The sequence below is a fragment of the Hibiscus syriacus genome, unplaced genomic scaffold (assembly GCF_006381635.1).
Source record: "Hibiscus syriacus cultivar Baekdansim isolate YM2019G1 unplaced genomic scaffold, ASM638163v2 tig00110045_pilon, whole genome shotgun sequence".
In the NCBI taxonomy this organism is placed as follows: Eukaryota; Viridiplantae; Streptophyta; class Magnoliopsida; order Malvales; family Malvaceae; genus Hibiscus; species Hibiscus syriacus.
The window spans coordinates 524,235-541,142 of record NW_024062575.1 but is presented as its reverse complement, the minus strand read 5'-3'; the positions used below and the strand labels follow the sequence as shown (position 1 = coordinate 541,142).

Below are 16,908 nucleotides of genomic sequence, written 5' to 3'. Positions count from 1 at the left end.
GGAAGAGGTGTATGATGATATTCATCAAAGCATTTGATATGGAAGCTTGGATGATAATCAAGAAAGTATATTCCTCTCCTACTAAGAAGGCAAAGAAGTGGAGTATTCAAGAACGGAATGAAGCTCAACAAAACTCAAAGGCTATGCACATGTTGTATTGTGCAATTGATCCTAATGTATATAAAAGAGTTTCTTCTTGTTCAAGTGCCAAGAAAATGTGGGATAAGCTTGAGGAGATCTATAGAGACAAGGAAGAAGAAGAACCAATAAAAGTGACGTCTCTATTAGCTCTCACAGAGCCAAATGTATCTTCTAACTCAAATATATCAAATTCAAAATCTTTTAATGAGTTACAAGATGCTTATGATAAATTATTTTCAGAGTTTGAGACCATGAACTCCAAATACAATAAATTAATTTCTAAATTTATTGCTAAAAATGATCTTCTTTTGAAAGCTAAAACAGACTTGGAAAATCAAAATGAAATGTTGAGAAAGGAGTTAGAGCTTTCAAAAATAAAATCTGAAAACTTTGAAAAAGAAATTTTCAAATTAAACAAACTTCTTCTAGAAATGAAAATGGATTTTGAAAATCAAAATGAAATCTTGAAGAAGGATTTAGAACTCTCAAAAATGAAATTTGAAAGTATTGAAAAAGAAAATTTCAATTTAAAAGATAAGCTTGAATGTTTAACAAAAGAAAAAGAGATCATTCTAAATAATTCATCTAGTTCAATAATGACAATATGTTCACATTGTCATTATCATGGTCATAAGGAACATACTTATCCTTTAAAGAAAGGAAAACGATTTAAAATTAGACAAGTATGGATTCCAAAAGGAACAAGAGGCATTGAAACTAATGTTCAAGGATCCAAAGCAATTTGGATACCAAAATCTACTTAAATGTCTCTTGTAGGTGTGTGGGAGCAATGGTGATGAAGTTGATGATATTCAAGATGCTCTAGCCATACATGAAAAAGTAATGGGTAACCTCTAAACTTAATTTTTTATTTTATTTGGTTGCTCATTTATTCTATGCATGCATGGGGTTTTAAATGTTAAATAATTCTAAATGATTATGTTTTGTCTCATGTATGTTGAAAAATATTGTATGATGGACATGGTAATTTTTGGTAATTTTTTTTAAACTCTAGTTCATCATATTAATTTTTGGTCAAAATTGTTTTTAAAATGTAATTGATATCTCTTTAATAATTGATATTGATTTTTCAAGAACTTTGGTTTTGCAAAATTTTGATCTGAAATTTTTAATGTTTATGCATAGATTTTTGTTTAAATATTATAAAGTTTTAATGCATAACATTTTCAAAAACTTTGTGCATATGCTCTTACTCTCTATAATCAACATTGCATAATGTTTTATATGTGAATGGGTTAAAAGCATAATCTTTTGAAAAAAAATAAATTTGATAAAAATACAATGTTTTATTTTAAATGATTACAAAATTGATTGACATTGCATCTACTTTCGATTATGCTTATTGGTCATAAAATAGGGATATCTACATGGTGCATTTAGATTCTATTGATATGACTAATTTGTGCCTAGTTGCTAAGGATGAACATGATAGTTGGTTATGGCATAGGAGACTAGGACATGCTAGTATGAGTGTTTTGCAACGGCTAATTCAAGGTGATTTAGTTCGAGGGTTGCCTAAGCTTAAATTTGATAATGATAAAATCTGTGATGCTTGTGCTAAAGGAAAACAAAAGCGAGTTTCTTTTAAATCCATTAATGATGTATCAACTGGTAGAGTTTTACAATTGATCCATTTAGATCTTTTTGGGCCAACTAGAACTACTAGCTTGGGTGGAAAACAATATGCATTTGTCTTGGTAGATGACTATTCTAGATATACTTGGGTTCTATTTTTAAATACTAAAGATGAAGCATTAGAACAATTCATTACGTTTCCAAAAGTAATCCAAAATGAAAAAGGTTACTCTATAACTAGTGTTAGGAGTGATCATGAAACTGAATTTGAAAATCTTGGATTTACTGAATTTTGTAACTCTAATGGTATTAGCCATAATTTTTCAGCACCTAGAACCCCTCAACAAAATGGAGTTGTTGAGAGGAAAAATCGAACTTTAGAAGAAATGGCTAGAACCATGCTTTGTGAAAATAATTTGCCAAAATATTTTTGGGCGGAAGCCACAAATACCGCTTGTTATGTTGTAAATCGAGTAATGATTAGGCCAATTTTAAAGAAAACTTCATATGAAATTTTCAAAAATAAAAAGCCTAACATTAGTTATTTTCATCCTTTTGGATGTAAATGTTTTGTTTTAAACAACGGTAAAGAAAACCTTGGCAAATTTGATGCTAAAAGTGATGAAGGAATTTTTTTGGGTTATTCCTTAAATTCTAAAGCCTATCGTGTATTTAATAAAAGAACTTTAGTTGTAGAAGAGTCTATACATGTTGTTTTCGATGATAATCCCCTTTCGAGGAATGATTCTTGTGTGAATGATGATGTAGGTGTTATAAATACAAATGACGTTAGACATGACGGAGAACCATCATCAAAGGAAGAAACGAAAAATGAGGAAACTCATGATCCTCTTGAGAATCCAACCATTGAAGAAAGGGAAGTATCTTATCCAAGAGAGTACAACTATGTCAAGGATGGTGAAATTATAGGTGATCCATCAAAAGGGGTAACAACTCGATCTTCTCTTAGAAATATTTGTAATTATGTTGCATTTATTTCATGCATAGAGCCTAAGAATATTAAAGAAGCATTAAATGATGAACATTGGATTATGGCTATGCAAGAAGAGTTAAATCAATTTGAGAGAAGTAAAGTATGGACATTAGTTGAAAGGCCTAGAAATAAATCTACTGTAGGTACTAGATGGGTATTTAGAAATAAGCTTGATGAGAGTGGTAATATAGTGAGAAACAATTCTAGACTTGTTGCTCAAGGATATACTCAAGAAGAGGGCATAGACTATGATGAAACACACGCTCCCGTAGCTAGGATGGAAGGAATTAGAATGTTATTAGCATTTGCATGTTTCAATGAATTTAAATTATATCAAATGGATGTTAAAAGTGCATTTTTAAATGGTTTTATAAAAGAAGAAGTGTATGTGGAACAACCTCTAGGTTTTGAAGATTCAAATTTTCCGGATCATGTTTTAAAATTGACAAAAGCTCTTTATGGTTTAAAGCAAGCTCCTAGAGCTTGGTATGAAAGATTGTCAAATTTTTTAATTGAAAAAGGTTTTTCAAAAGGGAATGTTGACACTACATTGTTTTTGAAGTATAAATGTAAAGATTTATTAGTAGTTCAAATTTATGTTGATGATATAGTATTTGGTTCTACTAATGATGTTCTTTGCCAAGAATTTTCTAAGCTAATGCAAAGTGAGTTTGAGATGAGCATGATGGGGGAGCTCTCATTTTTCTTGGGACTCCAAATCAAGCAAAGAAAAGATGGCATCTTCATCAATCAAGCTAAGTACGTCAAAGATATGCTCAAGAAGTTTGGACTGGAAAATGGGAAACCTCATGACACTCCAATGAGCTCTTCAACAAAGCTTGACTTAGATGAAGGAGGTAAATGTGTAGATGTTAAATTATATAGGTCAATGATTGGATCTCTACTTTATCTAACTGCAAGTAGACCGGATATTATGTTTAGTGTTTGCTTATGTGCTAGATTTCAATCATGTCCTAAGGAATCACATTTACTAGCTGTTAAGAGAATCTTTAGATACCTTAAAGACACTCCTAGTTTAGGTAGGACTTTGGTATCATAGAGACTCTAGCTTTAGCTTGCATGCTTTTTCTGATGCGGATTATGGAGGATGCAAATTAGATAGGAAAAGAACCTCCGGTACTTTCCAATTCCTTGGAAATATGCTAATTTCTTGGTTTTCAAATAAACAAAATTGTGTTGCATTATCTACCACTGAAGCCGAATACATTTCAGCTGGTAGTTGCTGTGCACAAGTTTTATGGATGAAATAACAACTTTTTGATTATGGAATTGAATTAGGTACCATTCCTATCAAGTGTGACAATACTAGTGCTATTTGTCTCACTAAAAATCCCATCCAACACTCTAGAACTAAGCACATTGAAATAAGACATCACTTCATTAGAGACCATGTCACTAAGGAAGATGTAGTTCTAGAATTTGTTGATACTTTGCACCAATTAGCGGATATCTTTACAAAACCTTTAGACAAGGAACGATTTTGGACAGTTAGGAGAAAATTAGGTTTGACCAATCTATCTTCAATGAGTGTTTAAAATAATTTTAGCACTTTTAATAATAAATGAAAAATGCTTATAATAGTATTTTTTTTATTGCATTCATTGCTATTAGTTAGGGGGAGTTTATGATTCGTGATGAAAAATTAATTTTATGTTCAAATATCGTTTAAAGATTAATTGAATTGTTTGAATATGATTAATTTTCAATATATGAGTTGCCAATACCACTAGAGGAAATTAATTTAGCATTTTGGGTGTTTAAAATCGGATTTTAGCATTTTGGTGCAGAGGGAATCGATCCCCCCTTGAGGGAACCGATTCCCCCTTTGAAGGGGAACCGATTCCCCCCACAGGGGAATCGATACCCCCATGGGGTTCTGGTTTTAGCACGGGCAGAACCCAATATTTTCTCAAACCCTCTCTTATTCCTTCACGCCGTTTCTTCCATCTACTATCTCAAATCTCCATTCTTGCCTCAAATCAACGTTTTTAATCGGAATTCACTTCAAATATCATCCTCTAAACCTGTTGGAATCATCAAAAACGTGCAAACTTCATCTAATCTCACTCAAATCCGAAATCATTCAAGGTATTTTTCCAAAACTTCTTTTTATCAATTTATGAACATAGAACTAGTTTTAATTAGTTCTAGGTTGAATTTTTGATCGGGCATTGATTATTTAGTGATTAGAAACTAGATATTACAACTAATTTCATCAAAAACACAAGATTTTTTCTAAATTTTCTAAATTTTCGAAATAAAAAAAATTAATTTTCAAATTATTGTGTTTTGATTAAATTATGTTGTTATTATGAAAACTATACATATATTGTTTCTCAAAACCATATTTTTTCAAAAGTTTTTCAAAAACTTTTCCCATTAGGATTGATTTAGAGAACCTTGAAATATTGAGGACTCAATTGAGTTTTGGGATTGATTAAATTGCATACACGTGTTTTCTAAATTGCAGGTTATCAATTCTATTCCGATTTCCTAAACCATGTCCAATCCTAAACGTGCTAGGTCTTCATCTAGTCGTTCACACCGTCAACCAAATCCACCTCCAAATCCTCCTTCTATTCCAATTTCTAATCCTAATCCTATTGATCCTAGCTTGACTATCCAAAATTCGTGTTTCAATCATCCTGGTCCTAGAAATCATCGTTTTTGGTATTATCAATATTTCGACTCTTACAAAATCCGGGAAGAACGTATTCCTTCTCGTCAAGCTATGTTAGCTATCAATTTTAAATATCTTCCTCTTTTACAAGAGTGGAAATTTGATAAACTCTTTGACCTTGAACCCATCGTTTACCATCAACTTGTTCGTATTTTCTATTCTAATGTCGTTTGTGTTAAAAACCAAACTGAAACCGAAACCATAGGAATTCGTTCCTACCTTCTAGTATAATTCTTATATATTGACTTGGCTTACATAGCCAATACATTAGGATTAGATAATGATGGTATTTCAAATGAAAAACAGGTTTTTAGGATCTCAATATAAAAGAAGGGATAGTGCAAGTGTCCTAGACCTTCATGAACGTTTTCTTCATCTAATGATTTCTTGGTGGTTTCGACCATCCGGAGGTCGTTATTCTACTCTTAGAGCCTTAGATCTTTGGTGGTTACATTGTTTCGAAAACAATATTAAAATCAACCTACCTCAGATTATTTTTGTTGAAATTGTTGAAACCGTAAATCTTGTTCCTAACAAGAAACTCTGTTCCTCTCTTGTTTACGGTTGCATTTTGAGTAATCTGTTTTCCAAAGCTGGGTTTAGAGTCGGTCTAGATGCCGTTTTTCCCCTTAAGAAACAAATTAACCTACTTTCCTTAACGAGAGCGGGATGGATTAAGGATAAGGAAACCGGTGAATGGGTTTGATCTTCTGCAAATACTCCGGGAGCTAGTTCTTCACAAGCTCCACCCGAAGCTGACGAAGATCTCAAGCTTGAGCAATTAATTCGAGACATCGATGAAGCCGAAGATGAGCCTGAGCAGCCCGAGGAGCAGCCCGAAGAGCAAGCACAACAAACGAATCCAATGCCTCCATATTTCCAATCCTTTATGGAGACATTCGATTTTCGATACGCTACTATGGATTCGCGCTTTACTTCTATAGAGTCCCATTTATCCACAATGGGAGCTCAACAATTAGAAATTCTTCGGGAAATGCATGCAAATAATGAAGCAACCAACGCACGTATTAATGACCTCACTAACGAAATGGCCGCTATGCGAGCTCGTTTTGCTTTGAACTCCAAACTTATTGTTTTAACATTTTGAATATTTTGGAATGTTTGAATTTGTGGATTGACTTTGAATTTGTTTGGATTTATGAATGGTTAGAAATTATCTATTTGGTGTGATTAAATTATTGCATCATTTACTTCATGATTAGATATATGACCAATTTTGCCATTTCACATTAATTATGAATATTGATTATGAAACTAATGGCTAACGTTTCTCTTGCTTGTGATCTTAGCAGCTTATATTATATATAATCAATTGACTAACTGATTTCAAAACCTTGTTTAAATTCTTTAAAATGTCTTTTTGATTTAACAAAAAGGGGGAGAAGTGTTAAAGTGTTTTTAAATGATAAATGGGAGAAGTGATAAAGTAAGGGGGAGTAATTTCAAAACTTGATTTCAAAATCTTAAAATTACTAAAATGTTTTTGTTATATCAAAAAGGGGGAGATTGTTGAAAACATTTTGATATTTCGATATAACAAATTAAGTTAAATGAATTTTAAGATTTTCCAAATGATTTTCTAAGTATATTCGATAAAATTATTCGAATATCAAAACATTACTCTAAATCTTTCAAAGATCATTTTTAATCCTTACTCAAAGTGTAAAATTAAGTTTTAATCTTAAAACAATTTCAAAATAATTTTACAAAGTATTTCAAACCATTTCAAAGCCAAAAATTCCAGATTGCTCAGAGGGAACCGATTCCCCCCTAAGGGGGTACCGATTCCCCCATGAATGGTTTGGCTCCGAGAATTCCAGTATGCTCGGAGGGAACCGATTCCGCCCCATGGGGTACCGATTCCCCCCTTGTATAACGGTCTAAATATTTGAATTTTACAGTTAGGGAACCGATTGCCCATAGGGGGTACCGATTCCCCCCACACTCCAAGCTGTTTTATTAATTGTTTTCACACTAAAACGGCTATATGATCTTCACTAATCATCCCCAACGTTCAGAAGTGATTCAAGGTGTATTTAAACAAGTTCTGAAGCCCTAGATCAATAAGAAATTATAGAGAAACAAGAGAGAAAGCATCAAACACCAAGTTTGTGCAAATCAAGCCAATTTTCCTTTCAATATTCATTTTGCTTTCAAAGAACAGTATTTGTGCTCGTTTGTAATTATTTGTGAGTGTTCTTTTCTTGTTCTAGAATTGTGCAAACATCTTACCTTGAGAGGTTTTCCTTGTAAGTTTGCAAATTTGTAATCTTCTCTTTGGGAAAGAGTGTTCTCAAGAATTGGGGTATATTCTTGAGGGTATTGTAAGGTTATCTCTTTGGCCTCAAAAGAAAGAACAAATTAGTGAATTTGTTGGAAAATGTTTAGTGTGGATAGCTAAGGTAGTGGACGTAGACTTTGATTGAGAAAGTCGAACCACTCTAAATCGCTGTGCAATTACTTTCAATTTTCTGCAAAAGCTTCCACCAAATTTTTAATTGCCAATTCACCCCCTCTTGGCCAATTTCGTCAATCGATTAACTCAACAATGATAATCAAATTTGATCCAATACCCGACCCGATCCAAAATTTAGCAAAACCGAAATTAGCCTGAACCAAAACCAAAATTAACCCGAACCAAAATTAATCCGAACCAAATTTAACCCGATTTAAAAGCAACCTGAACCGAATTTAATCCAACCCAAAAGCAATCCGAATAGAAGTTAATGAAATCTATTTTGACTTTGAATATATATATATATATAGTATTTGAAAATAATATATAAAATAAATTCTATATAAATAAAATTATACTTCAACTTAAATAATGAAATCTATTTTGATTTTGAATATATGTATGGAAATTTACTTTAATTTAAATGATAATAATAAATTAATTTAAATAAAATTAATAATTTATTAAAAATATTATATTTATAATAAAAATAATATAAAGTTTACTTGTTATGACTAAAACTTAACAAATAAAGTTATGTATTATTTTTTAAAATTTAATAAAAATATTAAATTTATAATTGGAAATAAAATTTCTAATAAAAAATACTTCTTTATCAAATAAATCTCATTATAAACTTTTCATACGAGATCAATATAAAATTTTGATAACAAATTCTAACATGTATTATAGGATAGCAGGAGTACTCTGACTACCCTAGTAGAGAGTAACATGTGCTGAAGCAACAACATGATTATTTAAATTGGTTTGTCTTGCATCTGCATTTAGCAAAACAATGGTCACAACACTGACATTAGAGGGAACAAATCCGACAGTTAGAACAGTAATAACATACTCATATTCAGGTGGAAGACCATTCAAAATCGCAGTCACATACTCATGCTCAAAGATGATTTCGCCACAATTAGTGAAGTTATCACATATAGACTTAATTTTTAAGAAAAAATCTCTCATGCTCGATTCATCATTCCTTTGAGTGTGAAGCAATCTCCTAAAGTATATTAGATGAGAAGTAGTTTTTCCACTATAAATCCTATGCAACGTATTCCATATTTCGGCAGCCATATTCAAGCCAATCAAGTGAGGTAGAACGTTCTCACTAATAGTAGAAAGGAGCCAAGAAGCTAAAGCTCCATCTTGTTCCTCAAAAGCTTCAAAGTCAAGATTCACACAAAGCTGATTATCAACAGTTATGTACTGAGGAGGAGCAACAATATTGCTATCTATATAACGTTGCAACCTATGTGTTTTGATAGTTAAGAAAACTTGTTGATGCCACAGCAAGTAATTGTGATCATCAAGAACAATATTTATTTTTTCGTAGCAAAGAGTTTAGCATGATTGTTAACAGAAATAGCTTGGCCTACTTTGAATCAAACAATTAGCTTGGCCTAGTGGTTGAGTCTCTCCCAAGTGACCTAGTTCAAGTCCAATGCGCCCCACCCCCCTTTGGTGCTTTAATTTTCTTTCCTGAGGGTGACACGTGTTATCCTTTGATTGGTAGAAAATAAATATATTAAATTAAAATAAATTTAATCATCAAATTGAATGGTGACACATGACACCATCTGATTGGAAGATTAATTTCATTTTAATTTATTAAAATTAAGACCAAATTGATAGAATATATAAAGTAAGAGTGATCAAATATGTAATTATACCAATTTTACTACCTACTATGTCAACACTTCTGTTAAGTATTAATGGCAAGTGACTTGATTGAATGTGTTTAAATAGTTAGATGACTCGATTGATAAAAGTTCAAAACTAGTAGTCAAAATAAAAAGGGGTTATAGTTAAGTAGTCACCGCTATAATTTACTCGGTAAGTAACGATGAATAGATTAATTTAAAATGGTTAAAACTTGAAGATAATTATTTATGCATTCTATTTGGATATTTTGCATTCAACCATATAGATAATAGAACAATAGAATTTTATGATAAATTGATATGTATTTTATAAAGAAGAACTATTAAATTTAATTTAAAAATATAAAAATCTTTAATTTATTTTCTTTTTTAATATTATATTAACTTAAATTTAAAGTATATATAAAAATTTATCCACGTTTAAATCAATAAATATATATTTGTTTTGGTGGTGTTGTCTAATTATGTAATTTGCCTCGGTTCAAATAACTATATCCTAACAGTTAGTTTTCTTTCTTTATTTTAATTTTATTTTTGGTAATAACCAAAATATAGGTCATATATAAGATTGTATAAACCAGATATTAAATAAAATGTTTGATTCAATGGTAATCGTTAGATCCTCTCTTATCCTATTTCTTTATACGTATCATTATTTAGTTGGACAAAAAATATTATATTAAATAAATTAAAATTATAAAAAAAATCACAAATCAAATAATGATATATGTCATATGATTAGATGATTAAATTTATTAAATTAAATTAGAATTAAATTGATATAATATTTTTAGTTAATTATAACGTCAACACTCCTATTAAATAATAAAGGCAAATGATTTGATAAGATATAATTAAACTATTAAGTGGTGCATAATTAAAAGATCAATAATTAAAATAAAACTAATAAATAATTAAATAATCAATAGTATAACTTACCTATGGTTTATTTTAGAATATATCTTGATTTATTAACTATCACATCAATATTTTGTTAAATATTAATTATAAATAACTTAATTAATGTATTTAAGTAGTTAAACGATTTGATTGAAAAATTAAATAATTAATAATTAAATGAAAAAAAAAGATGAGAGTTAAAGATCATGATATAACTTACCTAAAATATATTCAATCAATTTAGCGACCAATAGTGTATTGGAAGTTTTACAGTTCGATACCTTAATGTAAGGCTAAAATAAAACGTTACCGATTTTGTTATTGTTTAAATAATAAAATCGGTAAAAAAATTACTAAAATATTATTATTTTTACCTAAAACATAAAATTTTTTAACATTTTCAATAAAAATATTTAACAATAATAAAACTTGTAACGCCTAATAATATTTTTAATTATTTTTACTAAATCCAATAAAACATCAAATAATAATAAAACTGATATCATTTAATAATATTTTCGGTCAATTTTTATAGATTTTGTTATTGTTTATAGTCATTCAATAAATGGTTTGTTTGGTGAGTGGAAAAATCAATACAATTTCCGTCTTTAAGTTGCCAGCCAAGTCAATCCTCTTTACCAAACAACAACGCGGCAAGAAAACTTCTCTCTCTTCTTCATGCTCGCTTCCCTCTTCCGTACACCTCTACCTGGACAACAACGACGACCTTCGCTATTCCCTAGGGCCTGCCCATTCCTTCATGGGATTCTGGGCTAAACTCTTTGCTTGTATCGATAAACGCTTCAAAGCCGCTCGAAGTGGCTCCGACGCTGAAGGCGGAACTGACGACGGATCCGACGCTCACGGCCTTTTCTTCGAACTCCGTGCTCTCCAGATTGCTACTAACTACTTCTCTGAACTTAATCGCCTCGGTCATGGTGGATTTGGTCCCGTCTACAAGGTACGTTTCTCTTCATGTCATTTTTTCCTTCGTTTGACTTATTCGCTGAATTTTTATTTTTCTTTATGGCCGTTTGCGATTTATAATATTTTTTCTAGTTAATATTTATTATAATTTTTAGATTCTTGTCGCTGTTGCTATTGTTTATTAAGCTAAAAAGCAGTTTCAATTCAAATTTATTTAATTATAAATAGGGATGGGTCGGGTATTAGTCTCCCATCCTCGTTTAAAAAATCTGTTCTCGTCCCCGTTTAAAAATTCGCATAATTTAAACGGGATCCTAATCGGGAAAAACTGCGAGGATACATATATCCGTTTAACATAAACGGTTATTTAAAAGGTATCGGATCGGGTATATATATTTAAATTAAATATATAAAATATTATATATATATTTTAATTTAAATTAAATTTATTAATATTATATATATATATATATATAAAATAATTATTTTTATTATTTTATCAGGTCGGATAATCGGATAATCGGGGTGGAGATTACTAAATCCGTCCTCGTCCCTGTTTAACGTAAACAGTTTTTTTCCGTCTCCGTTTATCATAAACGATTTTTCCTGTCTCGTTTAATTTAATTTTCGATTTTTACCGTCGGATATTTTTTTGCCATCCCTAATTATAAATGGTTTTTTTATTTGAAACTTATGAATATAATAATTAATCAGTCGTGGGGAAATAAATAAATAATTGCAAATTCCGTAATTTTGGCTTTTTTGTTTGTGGTTTAATAACCCCAGTCCAGCACCGTAGTAATTTAGAACAAATAAAGTAATATTGTTGTAATACTGAATCAAAATCATTTGATAATCCCAATGTGTATAGGCTGCCTAGCATATGCCAAGGGCTCATTAATTATAAAAAGTTTAGTGCACAAATTTGCATTGAGTTGTTGGTTAGAATTACTATAAGAAAAAATAATTTCAGTGACCGAAAATGTCTTATAATATACGATTTTAATCAATATTTTTTGGATTTACGAAAATGACCAATAAATTCGCAACGCGAACTCCAATTTCGTAACACAAGTTCCAAAATCGCAACGCGAATAGGTAAATCGCAACGCGAATAGGTAAATCGCAATGCGAATATGTAAATCGCAACACAGAAGTCAAATTCGTAACGCTAATTATCGATATAGGTAAACAGTACTATCGCAACGCGATTCTCCAAAATCGCAACGCGAATTTCATTTTCGCAACACTAATTACTTATATCGGTAATTAGCGTTGCGAATTTGGAGAATTCGCGTTGCGATTTACATATTATCGTTGCGATTTATCTATTCGCGTTGTGAATTACATATTATCGTTGCGATTTAACTATTCGCGTTGCGATTTTGACTTTCGCGTTGCAAATTTGGAAAATCGCTACGCGAATTTCGTTTTCGCAATGCTAATTACCTATATCGGTAATTGGCGTTGCGAAATTCGAGTTGCGAATTTGGAGAATTCGCGTTGCGATTTACCTATTCGCAACGCTAATTACCGAAGTAGGTAATTAGAGTTGCGAAATTCAAGTTGCGAAAACGAAATTTGCAACGCGATTCTCCAAAATCGCAACGCGAATTTCGTTTTCGCAACGCTAATTATAGGTAATTAGCGGTATGAAATTCGAGTTGCGAATTTGGAGAATTCGCGTTGCGATTTACATATCATCGTTGCGAATTTGGAAAATCGCAACGCGAATTTCGTTTTCGCAACGCGATTCTCCAAAATTGCAACGCGAATTTCGTTTTCGCAACGCAATTCTCCAAAATCGCAACGCGAATTTTGTTTTCGCAACGCTAATTATCTATATCGATAATTAGCGTTGCGAAATTCGAGTTGCGAATTTGGAGAATTTGCGTTGTGATTTACATATTATCGTTGCGATTTACCTATTCGCAACATTCGCGTTGCGAATTACATATTATCGTTGCGATTTAACTATTTGCGTTGTGAATTTGACTTTCGCGTTGCGATTTTGGAACCTGTGTTGCGAAATTAGAGTTTGCGTTGCGAATTTGTTAGTCATTTTCGCAAATCCAAAAAAGTTGATTAAAATCGTATATTATAAGGCATTTTCGGTCACTGAAGTTATTTTCTCTTACGATAATCACAAAGGTTGTTTATCTTTTTTTTTTTTCCTGAATCTGGGATTTGAGCTTTGTTTGTTGAGAAAGGTCGAAGATGTAGCCCTAGTATCTCTTTATGTAACAAAGTTTTTTATAGTGTAAAGAGCTGTTAAGGAGCTTCTGGTGGCCTTAAATCCTTGAACTTAGTGATAGATAGAGGGAACGGTCATGGATGATTGTTGAAAATTTTAAATTCTTATATATTCTAAGTAATTTTCATATTTTCTATAAGGTAAACCTCAGATAATACCTCATGCGTTACCTACCCAACTAAATGCTCTCATACTGGAAAATTTCTTAGGCTTATGCCACTTATATGACATTCCAGTGTACAATGAGCAGTCAATTATTTGTTTCCATCACTTTTCGAAGGTTGGAATTTAGACCTAATCATAAGCATGTGATCTTTGTTGGAAAAATAAAACTACTGCAAAATAAACATTAACATTAACTGTGTCGGGTATGAATTATTGCTTTGAAGAATCGGTCTTAATTGGTGTAATCGTTGAAATGGACGTTGCCCCCAAGGTTAACACAATCCTTTATTCACTCAAATATCGAAGTGGAAATCATTTGGTACTACTCTTCTCAAAAAGGTAGAATTGAGCTCCAAAATATTCTTCTGATAGAATTGTGTCTAAATGAAACACAGACTAATCGAATTGGACCAAGCTGAACTGTTCCTACTTACTCTGGGATTCTTTGCATTACCCACGATCTTTATGCAATATTTATTTAGTGGGAGCTTGAGCTTATGGTCTAGAATAGAATGAAACTAAATTAGAGCAAATCTTGTTTTTGCAATCCAATGAAGATGTTAATCTCGAATTTGTTACTGCATCCATCTATTGATGTTTATTCTTTTTATCTAATGGTTCCTCGTTGCTTTTGTGTGCAACTTTATGCTGATTCATTGACGGAATGTTATGTTGTGTGTGGGAAGCTCTATACTACAATGCCGCTTTAGTTGGTTTTCCATTATCTTACCTGTTTACTCTCTTTAACTGTCATACATCCAACAATGCCCCCTAAATCTTCAAGAGACAATATAATTAAAGAGAGTAACTTTAGTTAGCCCTTCCTTTATGGCTTCATCCTTATGATGCCTTCAGTCAAAGAGCTCTAGTTTTTATATTTGGTTATTGTGAGTGCCATCTTACTTTTTTTGCTTGGGTTGAGAGGAATGTTAATGATTGGAAACTGTTGTGAATTATTCTCATTTCAGCTTATATCTTCCAGGGTTTGATGCCAAATGGTCAGGAAATAGCTGTCAAGAAACTTGCATTGGATTCGAGACAGGGACTGAAACAATTCATTAATGAGGTGAAACTTTTACTGAAAACCCAGCACAAGAACTTAGTGATGTTGTTGGGGTGCTGTGCCGAAGGACCTGAGAAGATGCTTGTTTATGAGTATTTGCCAAATAAAAGCCTTGATTACTTTCTCTTTGGTAAGAACCCTTTTATACGTGGCATTAACTTCTGTTGCTAGGTAAACTTATGAACTCCAAGTCTTATCATTTGTGTGGTAAATTAAGACTCATAATTGCAACTAAACGTCTCAGATAAGAGCAAGTCTCCTTCTTTAGATTGGGCAACACGATTCAAGATTATATCTGGCATTGCAAGAGGTCTTCTATACCTGCATGAGGAGGCGCCTGAAAGAATCATCCATATAGACATCAAAACCAGTAATATACTGTTGGATAAACAATTGAACCCCAAAATCTCTGATTTTGGCTTGGCAAGGCTCTTTCCCGGGAATGACACTCATGTAAATACCTTTAGGATTTCTGGCACTCAGTGAGTAGTTTATTTGCTCCTTTTTCCGTCATATTCTTATATAAATGTAATTGCATCTTTAAGCTTATTAGGGTAATTTTCTTTCAAGTTTTATCTGCTCTAATTTTGTTGTTGGCTAAGAAAGATTAACATAAGTAAACCCTCCCATTGCATGCAGTGGTTACATGGCACCTGAATATGCCATGCATGGGTATTTGTCTGTGAAGACGGATGTTTTCAGCTATGGAGTTGTGGTCTTGGAGATAGTAAGTGGGAGAAAAAACCATGATAACCGTCTTGGTTCAGAGAAGGCAGACCTCTTGAATTATGTAAGTTAAATTCGTAGGAAAAAACTGATGTAAATTCTCAAATCTTGTTATATAGTTCTAGAATTCTGCTTTTCAGGTGGGCAGGTGGCCTTACACTTATAGGAACATTAATTTAATGTTATCCTAAATATGCAAAAGTAATATGGAATTTTTAATATGCAGAACTGAAGATAAACATAACTGCATAATTAAGCTAGCTGCTTAGATAAATTTTATCAGCATACATTATGGATTATTTTGAACTGTAGCATAACAACCTACGGTTGTGCCACCAGCGTCTTACACCTATGGCCTGCTCGGATATCTGGATTTAAGCCTACGATGTTGCTATAATACAGATGAACTATGAATTATTTTGCTCCGACTATTACTGCCCATGTCCGACATTCGTATCCAGAAAATGGATATGGAGATATGAAAAAGCTTAGAGAGAGTTATCCATACCTGTATCGGATGCGTTCTTTTGTTTGAGTGTCGAATTCTGACAATAATTCTGGCTTTTTTCATACAGTCATGGCTACTATTCCAAGGACGAAAGTCATTGGATTTAGTTGATTCCTCCCTTGAGGAATACAATCCTGACGAGGCAGCAATGTGCATTCAGCTGGGCTTGTTATGCTGTCAGCAGACTGTTTCCGAGAGGCCAGACATGAACTCAGTTCATCTCATGCTATCGAGCGATTCGTTCACTTTGCCGAGGCCAGGTAAACCTGCAGTCCAAGGCCGTGTAGGACGGTGGACAACCACGTCCACCTCGGCTTTTACTAATACTAATGCAAGTAGCACCCATACCGGTGTCACAAAGGTATCGGCTGGAAGCAGTTTTGTGGAAGATTATTCAAGGAATTCCATGTCGTATTCTTCCATTGATGAAGGTAGATAAGCTACTATTAGTTCACTGTAATTATAATTGTTGTAAAGATATTTTGTAAAGCTGGTGATCTCATTTGAAAAGATCTATTTGTTTGGTGATGTTAAATTTCTAGCTCAACTTGAAACTCTCCATTTGTAACATTTTCTCGTACAAAGTGAATATCAAACTCAACCTGTTTCATGCCAGCATGGAGAACTGGATTTGCAGCAATGGCAACAGAAATCGAATTATCACACCAAACAACTCTTAAGGCATCTAACTTGATTTCTACTTCATTTAATAATGACTTGACCCATACAAGTTCACTGGTAGTATTTGCAAGGCTGTTGATCTAGATACAAAACTACAGTGGCC

The 16,908-nt window shown here is 32.4% G+C and overlaps 1 protein-coding gene across 2 annotated transcripts; it reads left to right on the top strand.

Moving 5' to 3' along the window:
* Nucleotides 1-11,107: 11,107 nt before the first annotated feature.
* LOC120213977 (G-type lectin S-receptor-like serine/threonine-protein kinase B120) lies at nt 11,108-16,659 on the top strand. Of its 2 annotated transcripts, none has more exons than XM_039212005.1 (5): nt 11,108-11,442; nt 14,810-15,020; nt 15,135-15,372; nt 15,530-15,680; nt 16,192-16,659. In XM_039212005.1, exons 1-5 carry the CDS (start codon nt 11,242-11,244, stop codon nt 16,561-16,563), a joined length of 1,173 nt encoding a protein of 390 aa, XP_039067936.1. In that variant the 5' UTR covers nt 11,108-11,241; the 3' UTR covers nt 16,564-16,659. The 2 variants fall into 2 exon arrangements, with proteins under 2 accessions (XP_039067936.1, XP_039067937.1); XM_039212006.1 differs by having other exon boundaries at nt 11,304-11,442; nt 14,796-15,020.
* The last annotated feature ends 249 nt before the right edge of the window (nt 16,660-16,908 follow it).